The sequence below is a fragment of the Balearica regulorum genome, chromosome 7 (genome assembly GCF_011004875.1).
Source record: "Balearica regulorum gibbericeps isolate bBalReg1 chromosome 7, bBalReg1.pri, whole genome shotgun sequence".
NCBI classification, from domain to species: domain Eukaryota; kingdom Metazoa; phylum Chordata; class Aves; order Gruiformes; family Gruidae; genus Balearica; species Balearica regulorum.
In genome coordinates this window covers 20,759,287-20,774,773 of record NC_046190.1, presented here as the reverse complement: position 1 = coordinate 20,774,773, position 15,487 = coordinate 20,759,287, and the positions used below count along the sequence as shown (strand labels likewise).

Sequence of the window (15,487 nt, the reverse complement as noted above, 5' to 3'; positions counted from 1 at the left end):
TTGGTGGCTTTTTTTCCATCCTAGAGAATAACTTGGTCCTGCATTTAAATAATGAGGCAGGATAGTGGAAGATGTCCCTGCCTGCAGCAGGGAGGCTGGAACTAGATGATCTTTAAGGTCCCTTCCAACCCAAACCATTCTATGATTCTACGATTCTATATCTGGCATTAGCATGTGGAAGTGGCTCCTTCTGAGTTGCAACACTTAACAGATAATTATTAAAATTTTAGTTCAGAGTGGTGTTTCTTCTCCTTTCCTTGCTTAATATTCCAGGTGCACTCAGAACCACCTTGGCATGTTACACAGTATAAGCTACTGAATGCCCCACAGAACCTTAATTGTAGCTGCCACTTATACCTTATTTTCTTACTTTTGTGCTTGTGTTTACCCATTAGAACAGGGGAATTCATGGCTGCCTATATTTAACCATGAATTCATTTACCCAGTTTCTGTACCTACTGACTACACTGACTGGAGAATGGATTTTTGTTTTCTGTTTGCCAAGGAAAGGTATTTTACTGCTGCTTCTTTGCACTTTTTTTTTTTTTTTTTCAGTATCTTGTCATTTTCAAAGTCTACATCTTTGGAGTAGATGGCAGCTGTGCTCTATAAAGTAAAGCATAAATAGTTTCTATTCATAGGAGACAGCTAAAGGCAAGCTGGAAATAATGAAGAAGAGAGAGTTAGTAGAATCAATGCAGCAAAAAAATTTAGCATGTGCTCAAAGTTAGGTATGTGCTGTGCTGAACTAGATAGACTTAACCACATGCTTGAAACTAAATTTGTGCCTTAATACTTTGCTAACTCAGGATTCTAATAAGGAACCTGTAATCTTAGTAGTATCTCCTACTTCTCATTTGTATTATTTCTTGGGTGTACTTCTTTGTCAGATCATTGACATGACCTTGTTTTGATACTATATTTCACCAATCTCTAATAGTTTAATTCCAACACTGGTTCCAACAGTGTACTTAAAACTTCCTCAAACAAATTCCTCTTCCAGATTTTCTCAGCTTATTCACATTGAGGATTTCTTCCATTTTTCTTTTTCTGGTTTGATTATATTGATTGAGGCAGAGTTTGGGGTTTTTATTTGTTCTGGGCAATAAGACGACCTATATTTCTCACATTTTCTGAGGAGAGGTTTTACAGTTGTAAACTTAGAAATAATAGATGCTGTAAAATTTGATATAGAATGTCTTGCAGGACTTACTAAGATTCAAAAACACAACCATTTTTGAAGAAGTTTGTGTGCCGTGGAGTTATGAATATTAATGGAAGGCAGTTGAATAGAAATATTTTAAAGAATATTGTTTTAAAATACTGAAAGAATGGTAAAAGTAATAAATAATTCATTCCAATATTACAAAGCACCAGAACTAGAGTTGCATATGCAACGTTCCTTCCCCCCACGCCTTTAGCATATATTATACTAATCATATACCCTTATCTCAGTGGAATCCCCTGACTCATTCAAATGTTAGCAGTTCCAGTCATTGCAGCAGACTTCCCTCACATTAATCTTTTTCATTAAGAAGGCGTGGTTCTTGCCTGCATTGCAGCAAACCCATTTTGTCAACAAACACACGAGTACATTGCCTGACAACTTCCAGAGGCCTGATTCAGATTTTACCTCAGTGCATGTCTGGTTGGATTCTTCTTCTTCCTTGAAAGGGAAAACACGCTGAGCTCTCAGGTTTCCCGCAGCACTGTCTGAATACCAGAAAACAAAATCAAAGTAAAATGCCTATAAAGCATGAAAATATAGATCCATTTCTTCTGTGCCACCCACATCAGAGGACTTTGATCTTGGAAGAGGCACTGAGATACAGTGCCAGAAACTGGCATGGAATATCCCTTTCATAGATGCTCTGAGGGGGTTAGTACAGCACAAATGCCGTATCTTACCACTGAAGCCAGCATAATTCAGGTTGCCAGAAGATACACTGAAATAGACCCCTGTATCAATAGCAGTTATAAAAAATGAGGCAGAATTTATATCTGCCCTCCCTAACCCATTCATTTGCAGTGCTGAGGGACAAATACCATAGATTAACTTTGACACCAGTGCTTCTATAGTACCATTAGGAGAATAGTTTAAACTTTCCAGCAACTGTGTAATTCACCAATGTCATGTGAGATGCAAATAAACGTCCTCACAGTTAGTTCCTTAAACTTGCAGAGCTGGAGAAAAGGTTAGTCTCATTGAAGTAAATGGGAATATTTCCACAGCCTTTAACAGGGCAAGAGCTTCAATCAGCCTTTTTATAATTGGCCATATTTGCTTTTTTTTTTTTTTTTAATCATCATTAACCCCCAAAATTAAACTAGAATAGAAATGAGGCAGTGAACATCCTCCTTCCAGGCCAGTGCGGAGCATAGTTTTCTCATCTTTATGGAAAAGCTTTGCGCTTGAAACACACAGGTTAGCTTCCAGTAGGTGAAGGAGTGTCCAGTGCTTATGACTAGAAGTTCAAAAGGAGTAGCCTCAGTGTGTTGGGTTTGCATGGCAAGGTTTTGGTAGCGGGGGGGTTACGGGGGTGGCTTCTGTGAGAAGCTGCTAGAAGCTTCCCCTGTGTCTGACAGAGCCAATGCCAGCCGGCTCCTAGACGGACCCGCTGCTGGCCAAGGCCAAGCCAATCAGCGCCTCTGTGATAACATATTTAAGAAAGAGAAAAACACTTAGAGAGCGCTTTTGCAGCCAGAGAGAGGAGTGAGAAGATGTAAGAACATCTGCAGACACCAAGGTCAGTGCAGAAGGAGGGGCAGGAGGTGCTCCAGGTGCCGGAGCAGAGATTCTCCTGCAGCCCATGGTGAAGACCATGGTGAAGCAGGCTGTCCCCCTGCAGCCCATGGAGGAAGGATGAGGGGGTGTAGAGATTCCACCTGCAGCCCGTGGAGGACCCCACGCCAGAGCAGGTGGAGACACCTGAAGGAGGCTGTGGCCCCGTGGGAAGCCCACACTGGAGCAAGCTCCTGGCCGGACCTGTGGACCTGTGGAGAGAGAAGCCCATGCCGGAGCAGGTTTGCTGGCAGGACTTGTGACCCCGTGGGGGACCCACGCTGGAGCAGTTTCCTCCTGAAGGTCTGCACCCCGTGGGAGAGACCCACACTGGAGCAGTTCATGAAGGACTGTAGCCTGTGGGAGAGACTCCACGTTGGAGAAGGTTGTGAAGGACTGTCTCCCATGAGAGGGACCCCATGCTGGAGCAGGGGAAGGATGAGAGGAGTCCTTTCTCTGAGGATGAAGAAGCAGCAGAAACACCGCATGATGAACTGACCGTAACCCCCACTCCCCGTCCCTCTGTGCTGCTGAGGGGGGCGGAGGTTGAAGCCGGGAGTGAAGTTGAGCCCGGGAAGATGGGAGGGGTGGGGGGAGGTGTTTTAAGATTTGGTTTTATTTCTCATTCCTCTACTCTGTTTTGCTTAGTAATAAATTAGATTAATTCCCTCTCTAAGTTTGGTCTGTTTTGCTTGTGATGATGACTAGTGAGTAATCTCTCCCTGTCCTTATCTCGACCCATAAGCTTTTTGTTATACCTTTTCTCCCCTGTCTAATGAAGGAGGGGAGTGATAGAGCAGCTCTGGTAGGCACCTGGCCCCCAGCCAGGGTCAACCCACCACACTCAGTCTAATAGATATTGAAAAAATTGAGATTCTCTAGGGCTCACTAGAGGCAGCTGCTGTCTAACAGCAGAATTGCCTAAAATACCTGTGCAGGAAAGTTTGCATCAGTAAAGCTGACTAGATGCATAAACGTTTGCTGTAAAGTATGTCCAAACCCCACAGCGAGCTCTGCATCTCTCTGTAGTCAGCTGGGCAGAAAGCAAATAACAACGACAGTGGGTTCTGACTGGAGAAGATTTGAAACAAAGCCTCCAATTTGTAACCAGCGGGCCAGAAGATGTATTAAGGAGGAATTCTCATTGAAGTTTCTCCACATTAAAGGAGACATTTCAGTGTTCAAAGAAAAAGTTGAGGAATATAAACCCATAATCTACTGGTAATAATGTATCCTTGCTTCCACTCACAGCTTTAACTAGTATTTAAATTTTGAGTATTCAGTAGAGCAGAGCCTGCAGCACAAGTTTCTTCTATTAGTTAGCTAAGTACTGCCCTATGCAGGTGGGTGTGCTCTCAAATTAATAGCAATCAACCTGGGAGCAGAGGCTTCTGGATTTGAACATGAACAAGCACAGAAGGGAGAGGAGTTGTCTACCAGGCAGAACAGGAGATGTAGTGCTTCCAAGAGATAAGGTAGGAGTGCTGGGATGTGAAATTTGTGGGAAATGTATTTTAGCAGCTAGGTTAGTTATCACAAATCAGTGAGTTGTATAAAATTGGGTAAAATTAGCACACATCAGGAATTGTCTTGACTTAAAAACATAAGCAGAGTTAAAACGTCTTTGAACATCTTGCAGCTTTACTTCTGCTATTCCTAGACTTAAAAATCACACTTGGGCATTTCTTCCCTGTGGTCTTATGTCTTGAGTAGCTTAGCCAGAGCTGCAGATCAAGGTGAAAAACATGTTTGCATCTACAGCTATGAACCAGGGCTAACTAACATTAGTAAGATTGAATTATTTGCTAATACGAAAGCTGAATTCAGGCAACACATAATCCCACTTTTATCGTGTACTGAGTGGATGTGGCTGCTTACCTGGCTCTGCTTTTGTGTTGGAGAGGGAAGGTATACTGTTGCTCTGGTTGCCTGAATAAGCCCAATGCAAAGCCATGCTTCGGCAGACAGTGAGTTGCACAGTGCCTCGAGCCTTGCGCAGCAAATCTATAACTGTTTGGCGTGGCAGACCAGATACGGAAGTCTCATTCACCTGAAAAATATAATGATATGTACTTCTGTATTCCTGTAACAGAAAGCTTTGTTTATTTGTGTATTCCAGCACAGAGCAATCTTTATATAACTTCTTTGCAATTCATGTGTCTTCATCCTTCCTATTTTAGTAACTTGCTTGATCCTGTCCTCTCTACTTCTTTATATCATGATTGCTAGCATTACACCACCAAAGTGTAGTTTGCATCTCTTCTGAGACACTAAGAGGGCATTGTTTCCCCCACTCTCCATATGGAAGATGAAGGACAGATAGAAGTAAATTAAAAATAGAAAAGCAAATAAAAATATTGAAACTCCTGGAGGGGGAAGAAAAAACAATTCGGGGTAAAAAAAAAATTATTTATATTAAAACGTAGTTAAGATAGTAAGATTTTAAATAAAGATTCAAAAGTTCTAATTCCAGTGCTTTTTGCTTGTCTTGATAATACCTAACTGGCACCAATGATGGGTTCCTCTCACTATCCTCCTGGTGTGCTGTTATATGCACACTTGGTCAGTTAACTCTTCCCTCCCCCTACCTACTGTTTTTTTTCATGTGTAACCCTCACTGGGCAGTTACACTATGGAGTAATTGCACTTAGCTGCTTGTCCTACTATAATGGGTCTGCTTCTTTGCTGCAGTGCTCAACAGCCACCTTCCAGCTGTAGAGAGGCCCAGTCCCACAGGACTGTGCCTCTGACCCCCCAGGAGCCGAGGGGCACTGTCTACGTGTTGCTGTGCCAAACAGCCCCAGATTTCCAATCTGCGCAACCTTGATACTGAGCAGAATGCTCAGGATAGAGTAACTAGAGACATGTATGCCAAAACAACGAAGAACAAGCATTACCTTAAGTAGAATGTCACCAACTTGAAGCCTCCCGTCTAGATCTGCAATGCTGTCTGGGCTGATGGCTTTTATCAGGATAGCCCTGCCATTTCTTCCACCTACCAGCGCAAATCCTAGGCTGCCGTTTTCTGCTTTTTCCAGCTCAATCTTAATAATGAAGTCCTAAAAGATAAAAGGATGCGGTCTAAAGTGGAGTTTATTCAGGGCTTTTGTTTGCAGTTTTAATACCAAAGAATCTCATTATGCTTCACAGTCCTCACTGGCTGATGTAGATTATGGGATATATCCTGCTCTTGAATAGGTGTACTGAGCATCCAGTGGTTAACATAGCAGCTGCATGTATGTATCAGAATGAAAATAGTACATAGTTACTTCCATAATCTTTTTTTTTTATAATTGTTGGAGGGGAAAATAACCTCTTAAGAACAAGGAAGCGTGTGCTTTTGTAATCCTTTTATATTATAAAAAAAATATCACCTTCATTGACAAACAAGTCAGTTATCTCCAGCACAACAGTAACACAGTAGATACTCTATTTTTTTATTTTTCTATAATGAAAGTCTTACCCTTGCAACCCCAACGTATCTATCTGTTTGGCTTCAGCACTTCATTCAGTTTTAAAATCAGCTGCTTTTTTAGGGTCAAGTATTATGTCAGAAATAGCAGCAACCTAGAAATGTTTATGACTTGCAGCATGACTAGTTCCAATTTTGCAAATATCATCCTCAAAAATTATTTTAGCAAGTTGAACAGATAAACCATCATGGATTAAATGGTGCGGAAGAAGCAGTAATAGTGATGACTTAATCAAAAGTGAGAAAATTGTTCCAATTTTTCTGCCAGGTTGGAGGTCTAATTTTAACAAAAGACAGCCCTTTTTTGCAAACCACAATTAAGAAAAAGTAGTAAATCTATTCCCATGAAATACTGGTCCCAATGTGGGTAATCTCAATTCCAAGTAACTTTATTTTCCACGTGTTTGCATGAACAGAAGTGATGTTTGCACTTGTAAGCATTTTGAAGCATTGTATGTTGAACACAGAAATTACTTATTTTTTCAAAGAACACACCTGTGTATTTTAGGAATTCATCATTTCAAAAATGGCATTATGCTTTCCAAATTCAAACCGTTATGGTTTATGTCAATACTATATAATTCTCCAAAGGTTTAGAGTTATTTTACCCTCTTTTTCCAATGCCCCATCTGGGAATTTCAGAATGAAACATATTAATCTAAGGTTTCAAAGATTGTTGTGGAAGATGCTTCACAATTACAATTACACTTCTTTTCCCCAGAATCCCATGCTGAGACATTCTGTATCTTTTACCTGAGCTACTTTATTTCTAAGCTAAAGATTAATCTTGTAAGCTGTTAACAGTACTATGAAGACATCATGGAGCGGCTACATCATATGAGTAATGCTTTTATTACTAAGCTGGTAAAATAGTGATATTATATATTGAAAACCAGCAATCAAAAAGTCTGACCCCAGGAAGTGCTCAGCGCATTCTAGTCCATGAATGCTGAAGGAATTCAGCACTTCACAGGAAATTCTCCAACTGCATTACAGTCACATTTTCAATGAAACTGGAGAGGAAGAAAATACATTAGATACCACTATTGAAAAAAATCTCACTCCATGTAACTCCCTTCACTTGATGGACTGTCTCAAACTTGATAAAATTGTCCCTTACCTTACATTCTGGAGAATCGGGAGTGTTTTGCTGAGCACCACAGTTTGTTTCCTCAAAATGTTTCTCTGTGAAAAAGCAGCAACAGTTTTTACACAGTTGTACTGGTAAAATGTTCTATAGTATAACACTCAAAATCATATTCAGAGACATAATAAAACATTTTATATTTGCCATGTAAAATTAAAAAAAAATGCTGTGGACTATGTGGGCATACACTCCCGAACTGTGAACTGAGCCTTCTGTGAATCATTCATGCGGATTTTTTACCTCTCAGTGAGCAGGTTCCAATACAAGCTTTAAAAGCTGAATGTTACAAGGTCAGAGACACCAGATGGACAACAGGTAATGTATAAATGCTCTCTAAAACTCTGAGGGACGCAGTTTTGTTTATGAAGAATTAATCTTTCCCAGGTGCTGCCAGTACCACCTACAGACTTATTTTCTTTCAAAGAGAGGGCACAAAATTTTACAAACCCTAATTGGAAAATACAGAGTTCCTTACCATGTTGATGCAGCAGATGCTGTTCTCGGCAATTCAGGTTTTCATTTGAGAATGAAATATTGGCTTTCTCTGTCTCAGCAGGTGGCCCTAAAAGCATACATGTAGGTTTGTTCTGACAGGCCTCCTGCTAACCTTCGTATACACAAGAGAATGTAAACTTTGTGCTTAGATTATTAAAGCATCAATATCCAATATTGATACTATAGGAGGCAGTTCGAAATAGTACTACATGAATAAGTTTGCCAATTTGCACAGTGATATAAACAATTCTGTCATGAATTGCAGAGATATTGCATCTCAGTCATTGCTATATTTAAAATTGTAACAACAATTGAAGATCAGACTGAGTCATTCTAGACATATGGCAACGATCAGGCAGAGAAAGAAGCAGGGTGTGTTAGCGTCTGCAGAGATGCGTACATAAGAAGACAGTGTGCGTTTCTTGACACTCCCACCTCTACCCACCCACCCTCAGTTTTGGGGTTTTGCTGTATCATATCTTGGCGATCTTAGCTGTCTTCCACAAAGCACTCTTAATGTATGAATTATAGAAAATGATGAGTGTGCTGCTGTTTAAAGGAAAAAAAAAAAAAAAGCTCCCTGTTGGATTTTCAATTTTAGTATGCGTTTTTGTAACTAAGCAAGTCTATAAAATGAAACCTTCCTTCCTTAATAGAAAATTGTTATATATTTATCTATAAATCTATTAGAGATGATAGCAAACAAAACACCAAATACCAAATTACTATAGATTTTAAGTGTCTTATAAAAGTGAAAAATCTTGTTTTATAAGAGAGGCAGGTAACTGTACCATTGTAGAGTCCATAAACCTGTATGGTGGATCAGATTTGATAACCTATTTTGAAGGTGTCTAGAGAAATCTTGGAATCTGCAAAGCTCATGGAGCAAGGATGTATAAGCAAGGTCCTACCAGGATAGTTATACCACAGTAAAGGAGAGTACACATAAATTTATCTGTGTCTCATAGTAAATTCAAAGGTTGTTCTTCAGTGAGTGAAAGAAGCTGCTTCAGTTTACAAAACCAAACACAGGGCTAATTCCTGTGGAGTAGGAAATCTGTATCTAGCTTGACTTGGAATAATTTCTTCAGGTATTCAGATGAGTGTAGGCATATGATCAATTCTGGTCCAGGGTTATTTTTTCAGGTCATCTTTGCATGGTTAAAAAAAATTTCAGACATTCAGTCAGGTAAATGAAACTGTGGGTTAGGTCTGACAATACTCCAGCCAAATGTACACTGGAAAGTATTACTTGCATAGCTAACACACTTTCTACGTGGTGATGTAGACACGATACCTATCCTTCCACCTGATGATGCAGATGCAACCTCTGCTTGCTGAGACTCCTACTGCTAAAGCAATTCTGGTCAAGCCTTTGTAGTGCAGATGATTACTGAAGTTTTGTGTTAGTTACAGTATTAAATATCATCCCCTGATAAGAATGCTCTTATGTTAACTAAGGGGTATTGGTGCTGCCTCTTTCTGATTTTCTATAGACTTATTGATAACAGTTTAAAAAATAGGTCTAGATGATGAAGTAGTGGCTCAAAAAGTGCTGGAAAACCCCTTAGAGAATAGTTTAAATCAAAACAGATATTGAAATATGACCACATAAAATTCCCATTTAATAACAACAAATTAAAAAATAGAAATTGATAATTACAATAGTCAATGGACTATTGCAATATGCAATAAATAATTTTTTTTTTTTTTACAGAGAACTATACATTTTATTTCTATCTTTGAAGAGTTACCAAATTTTCTTCAGACTCTTAGAATGGTCGTAACAGAAATACTGAATGCCAAATTACAATCTGTTAATAACTTTTAATGCAATGAATCAGTACCTTATGCTTATTTCCAAAAGCAGAAACAAGTTTTGAATTAAAAACCAAAAATAGTAGCCTTACTTACTATTTTCCTGCTCTATAGGAACCACTGGATTGCCATTTCTGGGGGCAGAAAAAGTGAAATATGTGAGCCGTTAAGAGCTGCATGCTTTGTAAAGCACATATGAAAAATATTTTTAGGAAGTCAGTTGTCTAAATTGTAGTTGTACTTCTATGATTTTGTTAATGGTGCTTTTCTAAAGAGCATTATATCAGTACTTAAGATATTTGACTGTATTTAACAACAATGAAACTTTTTATTTAGATGGGTCCAGGAAAGAAAGAACATGTTAAACCATCAGTCCCAATACAGAACTGCTTTGTGGTACATTTTGAATTCAGCTTCAGTTCCCCCCCTATGAAGTGAGAGTGATCTTTTGTAATTTCCTTTACCCTATTTCTGTTTATCTCCTTAGATCGTAAATTCTTATGATCAGTTTGTGTTGCCTACTGACTGCTTGTACAACAAGAAGTATAATGAGGTTGCATTTTCTTCATCTGCTAGCCCAGTGCAAGTTAATAAAACATCGATAAAAGCTTGAATGACATTGCAACAGCTGTGATGGACACACTATTGCTAACTCTGGTTATGTAACTTAGTCACTCACGTACTTTTCGGAAGCTATTTCTGTATCGGTCCAGGACCTCTGCTGACTCTCTAGCAGACTGTAGAACACAATCTAAAGTGCAGCCAAGAACTGATAAGGGAAATTCTTAACTTGCTGCAGATTAAATGCTGCATTTTTAACACCTTTCTAAAACATTTGGCTGTTGGAAGTAACTCAGAGTTTCCCAACAAAGGTAGTTTCTTGCCTGTACTTGTATATCTGAGGTTGTATGGAGAAGGTTGGCACTAGTGATGGAAATATAATGAAGACTTTTCCCTGGAGAACAGGATATCTGAAAATGGTGGCTAGCCTCACAGTTAAAGGATTCACATTTGTGTTTGGATGATGAAGTTTGAAGAGTTCTCATTTGTGTCCTATGAGTCTACTTGTATTCACTGTGTTAGTTGTAATATTTCAAGGAGTTAATGTATCTTATGGATGTTAGGTATCAGGTTGCAACATTCAGACCTTTGAAGTAAAGCATTTTTCTGGTAGTTTGTCTTGTTTTAATTATTTTTGATTATTGATTTATTATTATTATTGTTTTGTTGATGTAAAATTTAGAATCCTGCTTTAATACTAGAATTGAGATTGAGTATGCTCAGATTTACCTTGTCGGCTCAGATTTACCTTGTGGCTTTGATTTGGACATTCTGGGTGGCAGCTTCACACACTCTCACTGCATCATCGAGGCTAATGCCCTCAGTCCACAGTCCACAGATGTAAACAATCTGATCTCGTGGCTGCAAACTGCCTTCCACACTGGCAGGAGAGCCAGGCACTATCTCTAGTACATAAATACCTTGTAACTTGCTTCCAGCTCCTCCTGTCAGCTTCAAGCCTAGAATAATGTAGAGAAAGCGTCTTTTGTGGCAGCATGTTCTGAATTTCACTGTCAGTGACATACAGCCTGATGGAACAAATGTGGGGCATTGAAAAATAGGCTGAACAAATAACCAACATTATAAACAGCAGTCTTGCACCAGTGAGACAGGGAATAAGAGCTGGACTGGGAGAGTGAAATGCAATTAGATGTTGAAAAAGTATGGAAAAAACTTAAATGGTATTGTCCATCTCTACATATACATATTGTACATCGCTACATATTCAACATAATAGTGCTTTATTTCACCTGATGTTGAATAATCATTTAAATGCATAGCAGTAACTCCTTCATTATCAGAGTGCTTAAATGCCTTGCAGTCTTTAGAGTGACACAGGGAACGGAGGCATATGACATCTACCTGTACAGTGTAGAACAGAATTGTGCAACGATATTCAAGCTATCTCTGAACAAGCTAGTTTCTGAACTAGAAACAGGATATGTTTCTATTGTACCTCAGCAAATATAGCTTTACTGTTTCCTGGGCCTGCAGGTTTATCTGTGTGCAGTACTCGCCACACTGCAGAAATACAAAGATACTCACACTGCGGGGATTTCATTTACAGTTTTATTGCACAATGTAGATAAAGCTTTATGTCTGTGCTGAATCAAGGATTTGAGTGGAAGTTTTTTTGAATAGGAAACTATTGCCGTAACCAGTAGCCCACCTTTCTTAAGCTTTACCTCTTTGCTTTTTTGTTTTGTTTTGTTTTTTGGGGTTTTTTTGGGTTTTTTTTTTGTTCCCTCCAAATAGATATTTATGTATCTCAGCAGGTAGAAGACATTATTATCTAAATACCCACAACTTCTGTGTATCAGTAACAAAAATGTGAGCCTGGACATCTGACATAAACTTCAGCTGATAGGGTGACAATACAAAGATAATTTTCCCAACTATCTTCATTGGTCTAATAAAGAGATATTAGTCTTCCCTTCAAGGCCTTCCCCAAAATAAAGCTCTCCCTTCCTTGATCATGGGTGATGGAGGGGAGCATAAAGGTGTCAAGGTCATTCAGGATCACATTGATCCAAGACCACAGTTGCTTAAGATTATCTTATGATTGCTGTAATCCATGTCCAAAATAAGATGCATAGTATTTACTACACACCTAGTTGTCCATTGGCACCTTTTGTGAGAGTAATTTCAGGAATCTCATCTGGCCTAATTGAGGGACGTGGATCGCTGTCAGCACGACCAACCACAAGGTGTAGATCAGGAGGAGAGCTTTGCAGTAAAGTCAGGACTTCATTGCACGGTAAAGATGTTACATCAATTCCATTCACCTAAATGACAAACCAGTAAAAAGATGTCATAGATCTCATTGACTATCATGTACTTCTCCCTCCGCTCTAAATTTTGCTAGATGATTCCTATTATTCGCCTAGTCACACAATTTATTCAGTCTGGAATGTGTCCTACTGAAGTCAGATGAATTGCATTTATTATAGGATCTATTTGTACTTTCATGCCTAAATATGTGATAAACTGGACCCTACGGAAGAAAGAATACCGAAGCTAAATGACATTAATCTGCAAATATTCTCTCCTCTGTATAAAATCAAATGATTACTGTACCATAATGATTCTGTCTCCCCTCCTTAGTCTTCCATCAGACAGGGCAGGCTCATTCAAGATTTCATCAACATACAGGCAGTTGTCCACTTTGTTAAAAACCACAGAAAATCCATAACCATTGTTCTCTGACTTTGTCAAAGTCACAAAGATCTCCATTTCCTATTAAAATAAGCACAAGATATGTTTGATATAAGTTTTTCTATTGCTTCTTTAACATCTGCCATTATGTTTTATATGCAGCTAGGAATAAGATCCTCAGATGATATAAATAAGAGTGTAGATAGGGTTTCTTCATCTGTCACTGCCTTATTCCAGAATTAAGTTTACTTCTTTTTACCTAGTGGATATTCATGGTGATTGATTGACTGATAGGGCCTAATAAGACAGAGAGGGCATGATTGATTGATTGATAGGGCCTAATAAGGCAGAGAATGCCATTGGGGACCGGACTTTTGGCATTTGAAAAGTGTAAAGAAAGGTTTGGTGTTGTCTGAGCTGACAAGCATTGCAATAGTAGGGTGCAGAGATTATTGTTATTGCTGTCCCACTGAAGGAAATGGCTGGACCTAAATTTTGTCCTCAGTGCTCTCAAATTAGTAGGAATTCAGAGCTCATTAGTGTCAGTAGGAATGCAAGATGTTCAGCATTTGGCAGGACTGAGCCCTCTATTTTGAATAGTAATTAGCACAAGGATCATACTTTCTTATCAGGACATTACAGTAGCATCACTGTAACAAAGTGATTTTCCACATGGGTTTAAAAGATGATGGAAAAAACCTGAAGTAGCTGACTCCAATTAATTTTAGAGGCTACTAAAGGGTTTTTAGGCCTTTGTTCACTGGGAATAATACTGCAGAATGATGCAAAGTTCAAGAAATAGTAAGATGGCAAGAGCAAGGAGATGGCCTTAGAGGCAAATGGTAAAGAATTATGGAGACCTGGGTGTAGAGGGAGGTCTGCTTCACTTGAAGATTGTGGATATTCAGGAAAGTAAAAAAAGCCATGCAGAAACAGCACAGATAATGAGTTAAAATTAATGTTTAAGAATGTTGCATTCTTAAAGTTGTTTCTTTTCCCTTGTCATATTCTATCTGTCAATAATCTGGTGCCTGTCACATACCCTAGTGCAATCTTCCTTTTCTTCCTTCTCTTCTGCTAGTTCTTCCAAGTCTTCCCATTCATTGTCACTGTCATGTGTGTCTCTAGCTGGCAGGGATGATGAGAAAGGACCACAAGCATGTGGCTGTGGAGTCACCATGGTTGTGGAGAGTGTCTCGGAGCTTCCTCCCCGTGAAAGTGAGGTCACAGACGTTGAGCTGACAGTGAGATACTCTTCATCAATAGGGGTTAGAGAGAAAGTTTCAGGCATACATTTTGTGTTCGATAGGTCATCATCACTCTTATTAAATATGTGGCTGGAAAATAAAAAGATTGCAGTGCTGGGGTTTTCCTCCTGATGGCCATTGAAAAGTCTACTGCTTATAACATGACCTTACTTTAATTTTAACTGAAGTACTAGTTACGATATTAAATTGCTGTCTGGGTCCTCCAGTGTTACTATAAAAATAAATAAGTAATCAATATTTTGCACACCTAGTTAAAAGATTAAAAATCTTTCAGAAACAGCCTTTGCAAAATCTCACACTCTTTTTTTTTTTTAAGGCATTAACTGGTACTTTGATTCTTGAAAAATAATTGCACAATTCCCATACCATTATTTCATCTGCCGTAAACAACTTATCTGGTAAGTGGTATGTGCATTACAACACTACTACAATTTTTCCAGAAAAAGGAATGCCAGCTACATCCCTGGCTCCTACAGATCTTTCCCTGGTAACTAAAACACAGACTAGAAATATGAAATATAAAATTATTCCTGTCTCTCCATAAAAAAAAATACAAGTCCTGACTTCTCTTTGTAAGCCTGCTTCTATTCTTATGCTTGCCTTGTCCTACAGAAATCAATGGATTTGTTCAATTACTTGAATTAAAATTATTATTGATTTTATTCCACTATACTGGAGACACAGTATTCAGCACTTTTAATGTTCAAGCCCAGACTGTAATTGTATGTGTTGTGTTTATTGTTTTGGCTGCTGTCATTAATGAACTCTAATAGACTACTATAGCATTGTCTCCCATTAAATTTTCCATTAAAGCTAATAGAAATGCTAGAAACACTTTTTTTTTTAAAGTGTGTGTTTTCTTCATATCAATCTTTATTGAAATATTGCTAAACTTCATTCATCATAAAAACACTTAAAATGGCATAACTTTTATTAATGCTTCACACAGCAAAGCTGCCATGTCATTTCATATATAACAGTCACCTAGGATCTTTCACTCTCTGATAGAACAGAACTGTCACTGCCATCTCCCAAGCAAACATACTTAACTAAAAGGAACACAAATTGTGTGTCTTGTATGAAATCATAAAAGATCCCCAGTGTTAAACTCTTGTTTCCAAAGTTGTCTATAGTCAGAAGGAAAACATAAAGCAGAATGGCAAAAAAGGCATTTTGGCTGGATAAGGCTAGTAGCCTTTGATGGTATTTTTGAAATACTCATGAAAATAAGAAAAACTTGTAGGCTTATGCTGTATGCCCTCAGTGAGGGAGAAATCTAGTGTGTTAGC

At 38.7% G+C, this 15,487-nt stretch overlaps 1 protein-coding gene across 4 annotated transcripts in view; it reads right to left on the bottom strand.

Moving 5' to 3' along the window:
- Positions 1-15,487, bottom strand: part of LOC104633462 (tyrosine-protein phosphatase non-receptor type 20) — a 61,985-nt gene that overhangs the window by 12,287 nt on the left and 34,211 nt on the right. For 2 of the 4 annotated variants that reach the window (XM_075758358.1, XM_075758360.1), the window contains exons 26-35: positions 13,973-14,267; positions 12,853-13,011; positions 12,386-12,560; positions 11,024-11,234; positions 9,811-9,848; positions 7,877-7,963; positions 7,375-7,439; positions 5,680-5,841; positions 4,661-4,832; positions 1,634-1,713 (exon numbers count right to left, since the gene is read on the bottom strand). In XM_075758358.1, coding sequence (XP_075614473.1) covers positions 1,634-1,713; positions 4,661-4,832; positions 5,680-5,841; positions 7,375-7,439; positions 7,877-7,963; positions 9,811-9,848; positions 11,024-11,234; positions 12,386-12,560; positions 12,853-13,011; positions 13,973-14,267 — 1,444 coding nt within the window. The remainder of the gene's footprint in view (positions 1-1,633; positions 1,714-4,660; positions 4,833-5,679; positions 5,842-7,374; positions 7,440-7,876; positions 7,964-9,810; positions 9,849-11,023; positions 11,235-12,385; positions 12,561-12,852; positions 13,012-13,972; positions 14,268-15,487) is intronic. The other 2 variants (XM_075758359.1, XM_075758361.1) reach the window with 2 other exon arrangements.